The 13384-nt window shown below is 36.4% G+C and overlaps 1 protein-coding gene across 1 annotated transcript in view; it reads left to right on the top strand.

Annotated features, from left to right (window-relative positions):
* EMCN (endomucin) overlaps positions 1 to 13384 on the top strand; it is a 95870-nt gene that overhangs the window by 31782 nt on the left and 50704 nt on the right. The window contains exon 2 of the mRNA XM_035030161.1: positions 9026 to 9148. Coding sequence (XP_034886052.1) covers positions 9026 to 9148 — 123 coding nt within the window. The remainder of the gene's footprint in view (positions 1 to 9025; positions 9149 to 13384) is intronic.

The following is a 13384-nucleotide window of genomic DNA, read 5'->3' as shown; positions in this document are numbered from 1 at the left end:
TTCCAAGACTCTAACCAATATTGAGGAAAAGAACATGAAACAGGGATTAGAACATCTGAGTTTAAAGAAGGTTCTAACACCTTCTAACTCTGCATCTTGACAAGTCACAATCACTTACCAGGACCTCAGTTTCTTCATCTATAAAGTGTAGATAACAGTTGTGTCTGCTCAACTGTTTCACAAAATTGTTAAAATCGACTGATGTAATTGAAAGTAATTGTTATATGAGTTTGTGTCCTTGGGATATCTATCATTTAAAGTTCTTTTGTCCTCGGATGGCTGCGTGGTTCAGTCAGTTAGGCATCTGCCTTCTGCTCAGGTCATGATCCCAGGGTCCTGGGATGAGTGTCCCATCAGGCTCCCTGCTCAGCAGGGAGTCTGCTTCTCCCTCTGCCCCTCCCCCCCCCCAGCTCATGCTTGTGCTCTTTCTTTCTTTCTCTCTCTGAAATAAATAATTAAAATCTTTAAAAAAATATTTTAAAGTTTTTTTGTCCCTTCAAGCAACTCTCTTCAGGGCAAGAAAAGATTGACTTTTCAGAAAAGAGAAATAGTTTGTTTATCATTTTATTATACCCCTTTATAACTAAACGTACAGTCTCTTCAGCTGACTAAAGAGCATTTTAAATCAGCCAGAGAGTTTCTCTTTACATTTAGAGAAGACAAAAATAAAAGTAGATGAAATGATTAATAAGATATCTCAAAGTTAGCCAAATGTCATTTTCTGGCTTCAAATGCAATACTGTAGACTATTTTTAGAAACACGTTTGTCACTAATTGCATAGAGACATGAACACGCGCACACACACACACACACATTGGTGAGAGGGAGTTGACTACATTATTTGCTATGGGCTCCATTCATGTAAGAATTAATTCACCTACACAAAATTTTTCTTCTTACACTTGCTCTTCTATGTTGCAAAGAAAATTCCGAAACAAAGTGTTCGCAATGCCTATTTCAAAGTTTGTCTTTCACATTTCCCTCTAGTTCTGGGTAGACCAGCACCCTAAAGGGCAATGCATTTAGTCCAGGTAACATTATCAGACTGCAAATGAATGTAGTCATTGTCCCTTGAAATACAGAATTCCCTTTTGGGCTCAGATTTCTCCCTGGTAGCAAATTAATGACTCCATAAAGCCATTGTGTATGACTGCTAAAGTACAAGTTTCCACCTGGTATATAGAAATGCAACTTATACTTTATGGATATTTACATTGTAAATATAGAGGTAATACAATTTTATTGTTGAAGTGAAGTTGTTCAATGGACACTTTTTATAGAGAGGAAACTGAGACCCAGAGAGGTAGTAGAGTGACTCATGCCACATTGCACAGTTAGCTAATGTCAGAAATGCCAAGTCTGGTCTTGCTTCCATCTCCTGTCATGTCATTTCATGGGTATAAGTTACAATTCTAAACAAACATGATCTGCTGGTCAACAGGGTCTAGTGAGATCTTCCCTTCTGAAGAAACCCCTCAGGAGAGCCTGGAGTTAAGACCAAGATCTCAAGTCCAGAGGAAAGCCAGAGGTGCCATTAGAGAGAGACTAGGACTGCGCTCTCCTTTATAATCACTGCCCCTCCGTGGAGCCCAGAGAAGGGACAGGGTGGTGCTGTTCCTCCCAGGACCAAGAGGGGCCCCCAAATTCATGTCCTTCCTGAAGTCATGAGATGAGCCCAAGAGACTTGCTTGTGAAGTCTGATGGTGCCTACAAGAATGTGTGAAGCCTAAGCATCTTGTTTCCTTGGAAGATGTTTTTTTGAGCTGCCAAATCACAGTTCCTCTCTGACCTGAGGGTACAGCCCGGAGGGAGGGATGGTGGGACAATGGTCTAAAAATCCAAGAGTATGGCCACGTTGTTCCTTTTCCTTCCTACTCCCACCCCTATAACTATTAAATACAACCGTTGTCTTTTTATGCCTCGAGAAGTTGAAACTCCTAAAACCCAAAGTCCACTTATAATAGAGTCCACAATCTCAAATATCTCCTTATTATTGAATATAATTTTAAAATAAAGTCACAGCTATTTCTGTGAAGGAAAATGACTGCACTGCACCATCATTTCAAGCCTGATATCTGGGCGAGTGGAGGAAATTTCCTTGTATACTTCCATCCACTTGTGAGCCAAAAACCTTGAATTCTCAGGTCCATTTTGCAGATATTGTTGTTTTCTGTTTTAGAAACTCACCAATGTGATCCTGCCTTCCTGTTCTCCCCAGAGGGGCCAGGTGGCTGAGACACCTGTCCCCCCCACTCGGAGCCTGCCAGGCTTGGCACTCCCTCTCCACCTCACAGATGGCTGGCAACCTGAGGAGATTCCTCTTTCAGGCACAGCTTTCTCCCTCTTATCTGAATATTTTCCTCACTGTGAGAGATGAGATTTTCTTCTTCCTTATCTCCCAAATTCATTCCACCTAGGAAATGTAAGCATTTTCAAAACTTGTGTGCTTGCTACAGTATTTTGTGAGTCTTAATTGAAAACGTACTTCCGATTTAAAATCCTTTTTTCAAGAGTTGCCACTAGCTCAATGTTTTCATTGAAAATGGGATTTTCCTATTTTCCTCTCCCAAAAGATGCTGCTTGTGTCTAGTATCATCAATGCCCCTTTCAGGCCTCATGTTATATGGCCTCTGTTTTACTTGGCACTGTTGACTTTCTTCTTCTATTTGAATATCCTTTCTTTCTTTTCTCCCATGAAACTTTTTTCCTTGATGTGTTCAGTTATCTGATTCCTCTTGAAATCTCTTCCCCCGAGAAAGTAATTCTGATTATTCCTGACACATCACCTTACTTTGACTTCACTTAACATTGTATAGAACCAGCTACCACAGTATTAATGAGCACCATTTTTATATGGCCCCTTAGCATAATCTTATGGTTGTTTCACATATGCATAGCTTGAGTATCAAAATAAACTTTAAGTTCCTCTGGGGAAAATATGGTTTTCTATTTTTGCTTAGTTCCTAATGAAACCGATGCTTGGGTGCTTGGGTGGCTCAGTCAGTTAAGCGTCTGCCTTCAACTCAGGTCATGATCCGAGGGTCCTGGGATCAAACCCGCTGTCAGTCTCCCTGCTCAGCGGGAAGTCTGCTTCTCCCTCTCTGCTCAGCCTGCTGCTCCCCCCTGCTTGTGCGTGCACTCTCTCAAATAAATAAATAAATAAAATATTAAAAAAAAAAGAAATAGATGCTTAATAAATGTTTATTGAGGTAAATCGTTCATTGGTTAGTGAGCTACTTATACATTTAAAATAGGATATTATGAAATTTTGGGGTCAGTGCAAATAGAAGAAATCAAAGACATCATCACATAATAATTGTTATTTTTTTAATTGATAAAAAATTAACCACATTTAATTTGGTTGGCAATAAACCAAAGTGAATTTTGTTATGTTAAAGGAGAAGGATCACTGTTAGTGTAAGATCGTGTTGATAAGACACTGATAATCAAAAAGAGTTGGTGTCTTGTCTTTTGTGAAGGTGCTGTTTTGATGGGAATATAGCAAGTGGTACTGTATAGTATTTATTTATGTGTTTGTCTGTTTCATTGTATTCATATATAAATATATTTTACTTTTATATCAATTTTTAGTTTATTATATTTTTATATTTTTTCAATACATTTTAATATGTATATTTTTGATGAGTGAGGAAAAAATTGAAATTTTCAACTTAAACTTCACTGAAGATTATTTATTAACAAAGAAGATAATAGGGTATCAGTTGAACAAGACTGTAATACTAGCAATTACTGACAAACTGCTATGAAGAAAAGGCCTTCTCGCCGTTTATAACACCCCAATTTATACATTACCATCACATGCAAGTTTAAGAAGTGGATCTATGTTCATTATAAACTGTGATGCATAGGGGATAAGCATCCTCAAACGATAACAGAACAATTGACAGTTATTTTATTTCAATATAAAATCTATATAAAGTTTTTAAAAGCTTGAGGAAGTGGGAATGTATAGGAGGTGGCTTTGTATAAAGACAACATGAATTAGTGAGAATAATACATTATAAGCTATTGAAATATAAAATTACCTACTTTGCCTTTAATTCCATAGATTAGTTGATCTAGGTTTTGAAGTTATTACCTAATAATGGTACTTTGAGGGTTGTAAGACCATTTAGTAATTAGCATTTTGTATATACTCTATATATTTCTAAAGAAATCACTCTTTTATTTCCTTAAAGAGCTTAAAACTATCTTCTGAAATTTTGTTTATGGTTAAAACTCACAAAGTAAATATTTATTCCTATAGTTCAAAGGGAAACTTCATTGTCTCTGTCAGAAGTGTATTCCACATGCTCAAATGGAATTGGGGAAAAAAAAAGATTTTTCTATATTACATAATATAGAGTGCTCATTTAGGAATTAAAGCCCCTTTTTTAGTAATTGGGTTATGATCTTTTGAAACTACCTTAAACTCATACATTTTCTAAGCTATAAAATGTAGGGATTCTATTACAGTGGGATTTTTAAAGTTCTTTTGAGGTCTCAAGTTTTATAATTCTAAGTTACTGCCATTCAGTATTTGTATTGATCTAGAGAAACCAAGATCTATCTTCTCTAGTAGTGGTTTTCCAGTGGACCTTAAATGTAGACTTGGTAGGGGAAAAGGTAATTGGAGAGATAGCTTCTCATTATGAGGATGGATGAAACTCTAACATTTAGAGACCACTTGTAAGTTACTTAGAAATGTAATTATAAAGCATGTCTAAGAAGATTGGAGTAGACGACCTAATCATTTGAAAAGAGGAGAAAATATGATAGTTGGTTTTTCAGCCAGAAGCTGAATTTTCAAAGTTCTCATGATTTCTGTAATTAAAATAGTTATTTTTTTTAAATCCCAATCCTGCTTCATCCTTTTGAAGCCTAGGAAACTGAGTGTCATAGTATCTCTTGCGCTCTCTCAGCTGGTGTATGGGTATAGGGTGGAATCAGGACAAAACGCCATCTGTTTTTCTTACAACATCCTGAGAAGAGCACTATCTGGTTGGTCATAAGCAAAGATATGAAACACAGGTCTCCTTGTTAAATTTATCTTTAATTACTTTGGAGATAAAGAAAAGTGAAATGCTACCTCATATGTCTTGTGAAGAGAAAATACTTCAGAATAAGCCATTTTCCTCAATAGTTGATTATGAGATCAAATTAGACCTAAAAGAAATTTATAGAAAATGCTGTAAAAACATAACTGGTGGTTACTTGCATCACAGTCAATAAAACCTTCAACAGTGGTAGTTAGAATAATTCTTTCCCACCGTATTATAAGAGAATGTTTCTATTTGCAGAGTTTTCCAACTGAGTAAATCTCTATTTTTATAAATAGCTGTAGTAGATTGGAAATTGCTTTCAAAGCTTTAAGTCTGAACCTTTTATGGATGTTTATGGATGGACACATTTTATATGTGTATGTATGTAATATATATATGACAAAATGATAGTATTTTTTAAAGAAAAAAACCCGGTGAGGTATTTTGTCTGTTTCCTCATCCTAGGTATGTGAGGGCAGAACATCTGTGCATCTAGTTAGTCACTTCTACCCCTTTAATATCATACCCTGTCAAAGACAGAGAGCAGGCAGAGCGAGAGTATGTGGCTTTGCATGGAACCAGCTTCCCACAGCAAGATCTGTGGTGGTGAAGAGTATCTTCTCTGGATTCAAAGGGGCCTGGATTAAAATTCCAACTGTGTTACTTCCCACTACATAATGTGGGCAATTTGCTTATCTTTTTTGAGCCCCAGTGTCCTCATCTGTACAATGGCAATCATATGAGTTTTGGCATCATGGCGTCTTTTTAGGATTAAAGGAGCTAATCCACAGGAAGTGCTTACATGGAGCCTGGCACACAGTGACACTCAATATTTTCAGGGGTGGTTTGTCAGTCCTTGCCGAAGGAGGGAATTCTCTCTGTTGGACAATCTGAAGAACGAATAATGGAGACGTTAATGAGTGCTACTGGCTTAAGATTTTACTCAGGGAAATCAGTGGCCAAACGTGTTGCAGTCTGGTGAGGAAAAGCTTTCCAGTACATCTCAATCTTACCACACAGCAGTTAAAAGTGTGCCTACTTCACCTGGGTGGCTCAGTCGATTAAGCGTCTGCCTTCGGCTCATGTTATAATCTTAAGGTCCTGCGATCAAGCCCTGCATTGGGCTCCCTGCTAGGTGAGGAGTTTGCTTCTCTCTCCCTCTCCTCCTCCCCCTTACTCATTCTCTCTCTCTCAAATAAATAAATAAAATCTTTAAAAAATAAAAAAAAAATTAAAAATGTGCCTACTTGTAGTTGGCCGTAAGTCATTTTATGGATGTGAACTCACTGATCTCACATGATGACTTCAATAGGTCAGAGACATTGGTAAACATAAAAATGGGGACTTGCCGTTCAGTTCAGCTGGTGTCCTCTCATTGTCCCACCCCACCCGTTTCCCCATTGTTTTTCCTACAGTAGAATTTCTATTTGGTCACTTTCCAGGGCTCCTCACTGACTTGTTAATAGAGTCCCAAGTCCCACGTTTGGTGTTCAAAGTCCTTTATGATCTAGCCTCCAGTATTGTGCCAGACAAGGCCCACTATGTCCTTTCATAGCATAGAGCAATCCAGCCAAACACAACTGTTTGCAATTCTTTCAGTTACCTCTCACTTCTCCTCCAGACCTTTGACCATGCTCTTTCCTCTAGCCTTGTGGACATGCTACTTACTCTTCAAACTCTAGCTCCTATGTCAACTCTCTCATAAAGGAGCCCTTGCTCATGACATCAGGGTGGTCATCCTTTATCTTGTAAACTCTTGCCCAATTTCTTGTCCAGTAGCTTTCAAATTTTTAACTGGAATCACAATAGGAAACATATTTTGCACTGATGCATGTTTTATTCAAATACACATACACACATACACGTGCACGTGAACTTCATGAAACAATACTTACCCTCATTATTTGCAATATCCTTCTAATGTTTCTTTTCTCTTTCATTTGGCAAAAGTTCTAACTGCAATCTACTAATTAGATCTTAATTACTCTTTATTTGTACCATAACCTGCAGTTTGAAAAACACTAATCTACACACCCCATACAGAATATCCTTCGTCGTTTATTGTGTATAGGCATCATGTTCCTTACCAGACTGAGAGCTACTCACAGGTGATACCATGTAGTACAATACAGAGTCTTTCATTAGATCTAATCATGCCTTTCACATCAGTTACCCAGTAAGTATTTGTGGAAGAGAGAAAAAGGAAAAAAGGAAGGGAGGAAGGGAGGAAAAAAAAAAAGTCTCTGAGATGTTGATTATACCCAGAAATTGAGTTTGTTACTATTTAGCAAGTCAACAGATAGGGATCATTTAAGTTATTTATAGGTGAATTTCCCAGTTAAAGTGGTATGTGCTTCTTTGAATTACTTTCTTCAACATCAGTTTAAACTTAGAAATCAGTGTTACATCATAGACTCTAGGATGCAAACAAAGATAAGGATAACAAAATGACTAATACAGAAAAGATAACATCATGCATGCTTGCTGTGTTCCTTCTCCCTGCAGGGGGAGTGGGGAGGGGGTGGTGAGAGCAAGGGTGTGAAGTGTATCCAGAGGTGAAAAAAGCTTTTGACTTGATTTCTGTAAAGCCTGTGAAAAGGCACTTCTGTCATTCCTGAATGTGGTGAAACATCTATATGTGCTGAATACATCAAGTGATTTCTGTGTACTGTCTATAAACAAAGTCAGTGCTAAGTGCTAACACTTCCAAGCACCTGAAGTCTATAAAATGAAATAGGAAGTACGCTCTATCTCCTGACATCTGAAATATTGCTTTTCGCTCACATGCAAGATTAAAAGAGGATTCAAAGAGGAAAATTTTGGATAAAATTTAAATTTGAAAAGTCATATTAATGATATGTATTTACTGTAATGACATATCCAGTTTGACTGGGATAACGTAAGTCTTTTGTCACTCAAAGTCCATCCCCTTAACTAATGTACTATACTATATATACTCTATACAGACAAAGTAACAACGCGAAAACAATGCCTTCCATGGACGTGAATACTTTGTCTAAGTCCTTTGTACACGTTTGTTTGTTATTTTCTGATCTTCAGTGCAACAGTAGTGTATAGAGACAAGACTAACAAATGCAGGATTAAAAGGATTCTATAAATGCTAATAAATTCAGTAATAGTATGTAAAACAAATATTTCCATAAATCACTGAGAATTAAGTCCTACATACTTCACTTTGAAAAAATAATAATATTTCAATGGGAATTTTAAGAATTATTATTAAATATTGACTTTCTATTGCCAAAGAAGTATTATTAAAAGTAAACATGTAATATACATAACAATGTATCACCTTCATTTTGGTGCCTTTGACTGTTACAATTTAGAGAAATAAATCATTTGAAAATGCAGATTTATGATGGTTCCATTGTCAGAAATTTAGGCATGTTGCAATGTTGAATTTCTTTAAAATTTATTGTCTTTCTTAAAAAAACAAAAAAACAAAATTTATTGTCTCCCTTTGGAATATATAAGAGAGAGAAAGTAGGGAGAAATGCTTTATATCAGGAAGAGATATACTAATACTGACATTTTACTACTTAATAATTTCAATGTGCTATGAAAATATTTAGTAAAACATCCACTGCCCAGAGAACGTCCATTTAATTATTTCATCTGACAATGTTCATTAAGTTGGCTTAAAAATATTGTTAAATTTCAAATTTGTACAAGTATTTCTCACTAGTTTTGTCAGATAGCATTTTGTTTCGCTATAGACTGCTTCTGACAGCTATCTTGAAAATCCATGCCATTGGTGAGAAGCAGATGGAGTTAGTGAATGAATACTGAACCGAAGGCTGAATTTATTACAATTAGAAAATTAATTTCAAATCCATGCCTTACTTACTGGCATAGCAGGAGTATACATACAGTTTACTTTGCTTAAATATACTAGTCTGTTATTTGGCAAAATAAATGTAAACTTTAATGCAGCTACTTTAACACAGTTTCCTTTTTGCAGATGTTAACAGTATAACCACTCATGTATTACCATCAGCAACAATTTCTCCAACAAAAACATCTGTATTGAAACCAACCACAGTGTCAAATCCTGTTATGGAAGCGACAGCTGCAATGTCTATAGGTACGATTAACTCTTAATGAAATTTACTCTAACTTTAACAGATATTAGTAGCATCTATTTAATTTAATCACTGAAAAATAATTTGAGATCTTATATCTATTGTTATGAAGGTCTGTGCTATTTTGCTATTTTGAAACTTTTATGTTATTTTGGGTTGAATACAGAACCCTGAGATCACAGTGCGCTTCTTTGATGATATCCCTTTGGATCATTTCCTGTTTGAGAATAATCCTATTGTGAATGTTACAAACACGAAGTTTATTTTTAGAGAATAAAAAAGTTACCATTTCCTTAGTCATAAAAATATGTTTCTAAATATACCAATTGTCCACTTAAGCAGCACCGTTAACAAGGTGAAACTGTATTAATAACACACTGATCTTGTTAGTTATATTGGGCTGATAATAGATTAAATTTGCAAGGTTCGGTAGCAATGTCATCATTATTGTTTACTGGATTGAGTGGCAACTGCATCATGTTTTATGGTTCTAGGTATTCTTACCATCCATGAAAAGTAAAATGAGCCACTGGGGTCATTTAATTAAAAACCCAAGAGGTTATCAATCTAATGCGTCCGGCATTGTCCATCCTGCAACACACATAAAATGAGGCATATCGTTCAGGTTCTATAATCAATGGAGAGAGAAATAGAGAATTACTTGTTTGTTGCTTATGGGCAGAAACTCCGGTTAGAATGCTAAGGTCACTGGAAGACCTGAAAATCGTATATCCTAATGAGGAGATAACTGAAATTCCTCCTGCTCTCTTCCTCACCTCTCCACTTACTCCTCATTTAATTTTCATTCTAAGACCAAGTTCAAGTAAAATGTAGAGGACCAATGAGGGCTGGTTCATGAGACTTAACTGGGGTGGTGATCCTCAAAGAAAAAGGGTCTGATGAATATAGTCCACTATTTCTGAAATGTGCAATTCTAAGATGAAGCCAAACCAATTCTCCTAGAATTTCTGTACCAAACTGGGAGAAAGCTTTACACAAAGAGGGCAGCACAGGGGATTTTGTTCCCAGAATGCGGTATGACCTATATCGCCAATCAAGGGAAATTCCAAATGACACAGTCAAAAAAGCCAGGGACCATAGAGCCTCCAGCCAACTCCTGCTCTGTATTTTTTTTTCTTTTCTCTTCTCTTCTCTTCTCTTCTCTTCTCTTCTCTTCTTTTCTTTTCTTTTCTTTTCTTTTCTTTTCTTTTCTTTTCTTTTCTTTTTTTTCTTTTCTTTTTTCTCTTCTCTTATATTTTATTTTATTTTAAGAGATGGAAGTTTATTGAATACACTGCAAGAGAGCAGTGGGTAGGACAGCAGAAGGGAGACTGTCTGCCCTTTATTTTATTTTTAAAAATTGTTTCAACCCTATGTTTTCAGGGTTTAAGCAGAGAGGCATGCTCGCACTTTTACAAAGTATAAGTATTTGCTGCTTCTCTCTCTCTCTCTGTCATTCTATCTGTGAGTTGCCAGCTGAGTTCTCAGCATAAAATTGCACTCATTTGGTAAAAGCATGTTACTTTGGTAATCAAAAACATCACCCCAAAAGAACCAATAAAGAGAAGGTAGGTGCTGATATTGCATGTTGACTCAAAGTGTTGAAGTTTTGCAATTTTTACATTAATCCTTGGGACTTATGCTTTCTCAATGAGATGATTCCTAGCCCTGACCACAGTGACCTGTGGTGAATAACAAGTAGATTATGTGTCCAAATAACACAGACCCTAACCATTATGTTAAGTGATCATGAAAGGAAGAGATAGAGGGTTCAGTGAAGGAATTCAGGCAGAATTGTCATTTCGGATACCGAGAATGCATCTTACCTGCCCAGCTTGGAAAGGAAACAGCTTTATTTTTCTTTTAAGGCTTTCCAACCAGATGTTCTTGTTTAAAGGTCAAAAGATACTTGAGTTAATAGTGCTTATGTCTATCTAAAGCACGTAAATTTTCTTTCTCTTGACAATGGCAGAAATTCCATCATCAGAAAAGTGGAAAATGTGCCACTGAGGTGGGAACTCTTCTTGTAGTGACGTGCAACAGCGGCAGAGGTGACTGAGAGCTTTGCTTGCAGTGGGGTTTGCTTTCAGAGGTTTACCCAGTTAGACAGATGGGACCTGATTGCTTCCTAGCTACGGATCAAGTGCACTGCCCGTTCTGTTCAAAGGCCAAGGGCCAGAGTTAACATCAACACTTGGCAAACATTGAATGTCATCATCATGAGATGAACTTCTAAGATAGAAAAATAAACCTGAAATTTCATTCTTAAAACATAATTATTATTCAGCTTGATTTTTAAAGCATTTAATAGTCAAACATTTTTTAATTAGCTGAATTAATTTGTCAGCACTGATCTTTCGCATTTCTGATACTAAATAGGTGTTCAGTTTCAACTGAGGTCAGTAGAGGAGCCCAGTGTTTTTGGCCACCTCTTCCATATAAGGTGCCAGTTATGGTCATGTTTACAATGCACATCGTCTCTAGAAACTAAGATAAAATTGAAAAGAAGGGACTTTTTAAAAGGCAGTCTTGTAAGTTTTCTCATAATATTTGTGGGAAAATAGGTTTGGGTACCATATTTTTCCCCATATCTGTCTTCTTTTTTTTTCACTGTTTTTATATGCCTTATTGAGTTTGAACTGAAAATGACTTACCTGGGATATCTTTGTACAAGATTCTTTGGTTTTTCCTTTTCATGGAATTTTGAAATGATAAAGTTGGCATTTTGCTTTTAGTTTATACTCACAAGATATAAAATGTTTATAAATTAGACATTTTTTTGAAACCCTGATGTCCTAAATGGAATTAAACACAGTTCCAAAAGATTATTTTGGAAAATGTTATGGATGAGAGTTTACTAAAAATTTTACAGAGTACAATTATGACATTTTAATGATTTAATCTTTTATAAACATCTGTTGACACAAAATTATATAACATCCCTAAATATATGTGGCTATAGTATTCTCTTATTGTTCATGTTAAATTCAATATATTTCTTTTATTAACTAGAATAAGTCCTTAATCATTGTTTTGCACATAAAATTAACAGAAATCACAATCCTCATTAGTTAGTGCAACATTTTGCTTTTACAATAATAAAGATGCATTTATACTTCAGAATTTCAACATATTTAGTACATAAGAATTTTATTATAAGTTATATGTAGAATGCTTGTCCATATTTGAGAGTGAATATTCATACATTAACAATAAATCTAAAATCAATTGTATTCTGTTTCTGCTATAGATATAGTAACATTGATTAGATACAATGATCATGGGCATGATCACAAGATCACTGTTCACACACTAGCTCAGGAATACCAGAAATGGATAGCCATTTAGCCCTTCAGTTTTCCGAAGATCAAGGCTGAAATTGAAGCCAAATAGATTTGGGCTGAATGCTTGGGCCAAAGCTCAAATTCGTTACATATCTTCCTTCTACCAAACATGAAGTCAGGATAGCTATAAAAGAAAAGGTTCAAGGGCTTCAGAAACTCCAGAACTGCACACACTTGATACTTTTTCTTTTTGTATTCATGATTATCATTATATCTGTCCTAATTATTTCCTGTAGTCATCCTTATTCTTGAATTTTCAAGTGAAATAGGAGACATATCCCAGTGAAACATATGAAACAAGGTAATTGTAAAAATTCAATTCAGCCAGGGGCGCCTGGGTGGCTCAGTCGTTAAGTGTCTGCCTTCGGCTCAGGTCATGATCCCGGGGTCCTAGGATCGAGCCCCACATTGGGCTCCCTGCTCCGCGGGAAGCCTGCTTCTCCCTCTGCCACTCCCCCTGCTTGAGTTCCCTCTCTCACTGTGTTTCTCTCTTCAAATAAATAAATAAAATCTTTAAAAAAAAAAATTCAATTCAGCCTGTTATTGGTACCAAGAATAGTGCCAAGAGTAGTGCTGAAGTGAAACAAATTCACCATGTCTAGCTGGAAGGGACACTTCATTTATATCATTACATCTTCACCTTAAGATGGCATTCTGGGGGCACCTGGGTGGCTCAGTCAGTTAAGCATCTAACTCTTGATTTGGGCTCAGGTCATGACCTCAGGGTCATGAGATTGAGCATACGTTGGGCTCTGCACTGAGCATGGAGATTGGGATTGGGATTCTTTCTCTCCCTCTCCCTCTGCCTTCCCCCCAGCTTGCATGCGTGCTCTCTCTCTCTCTCTCAAAAGAAAGAAAGAAAGAAAGAAAGAAAGAAAGAAAGAAAGAAAGAAA

The sequence above is a fragment of the Mirounga leonina genome, unplaced genomic scaffold (genome assembly GCF_011800145.1).
Source record: "Mirounga leonina isolate KUSES-001 unplaced genomic scaffold, KU_Mleo_1.0 Mir_357, whole genome shotgun sequence".
Taxonomy (NCBI): Eukaryota; Metazoa; Chordata; class Mammalia; order Carnivora; family Phocidae; genus Mirounga; species Mirounga leonina.
The sequence above is the reverse complement of the archived record's forward strand: the minus strand, read 5'-3'. Positions and strand labels throughout refer to the sequence as shown.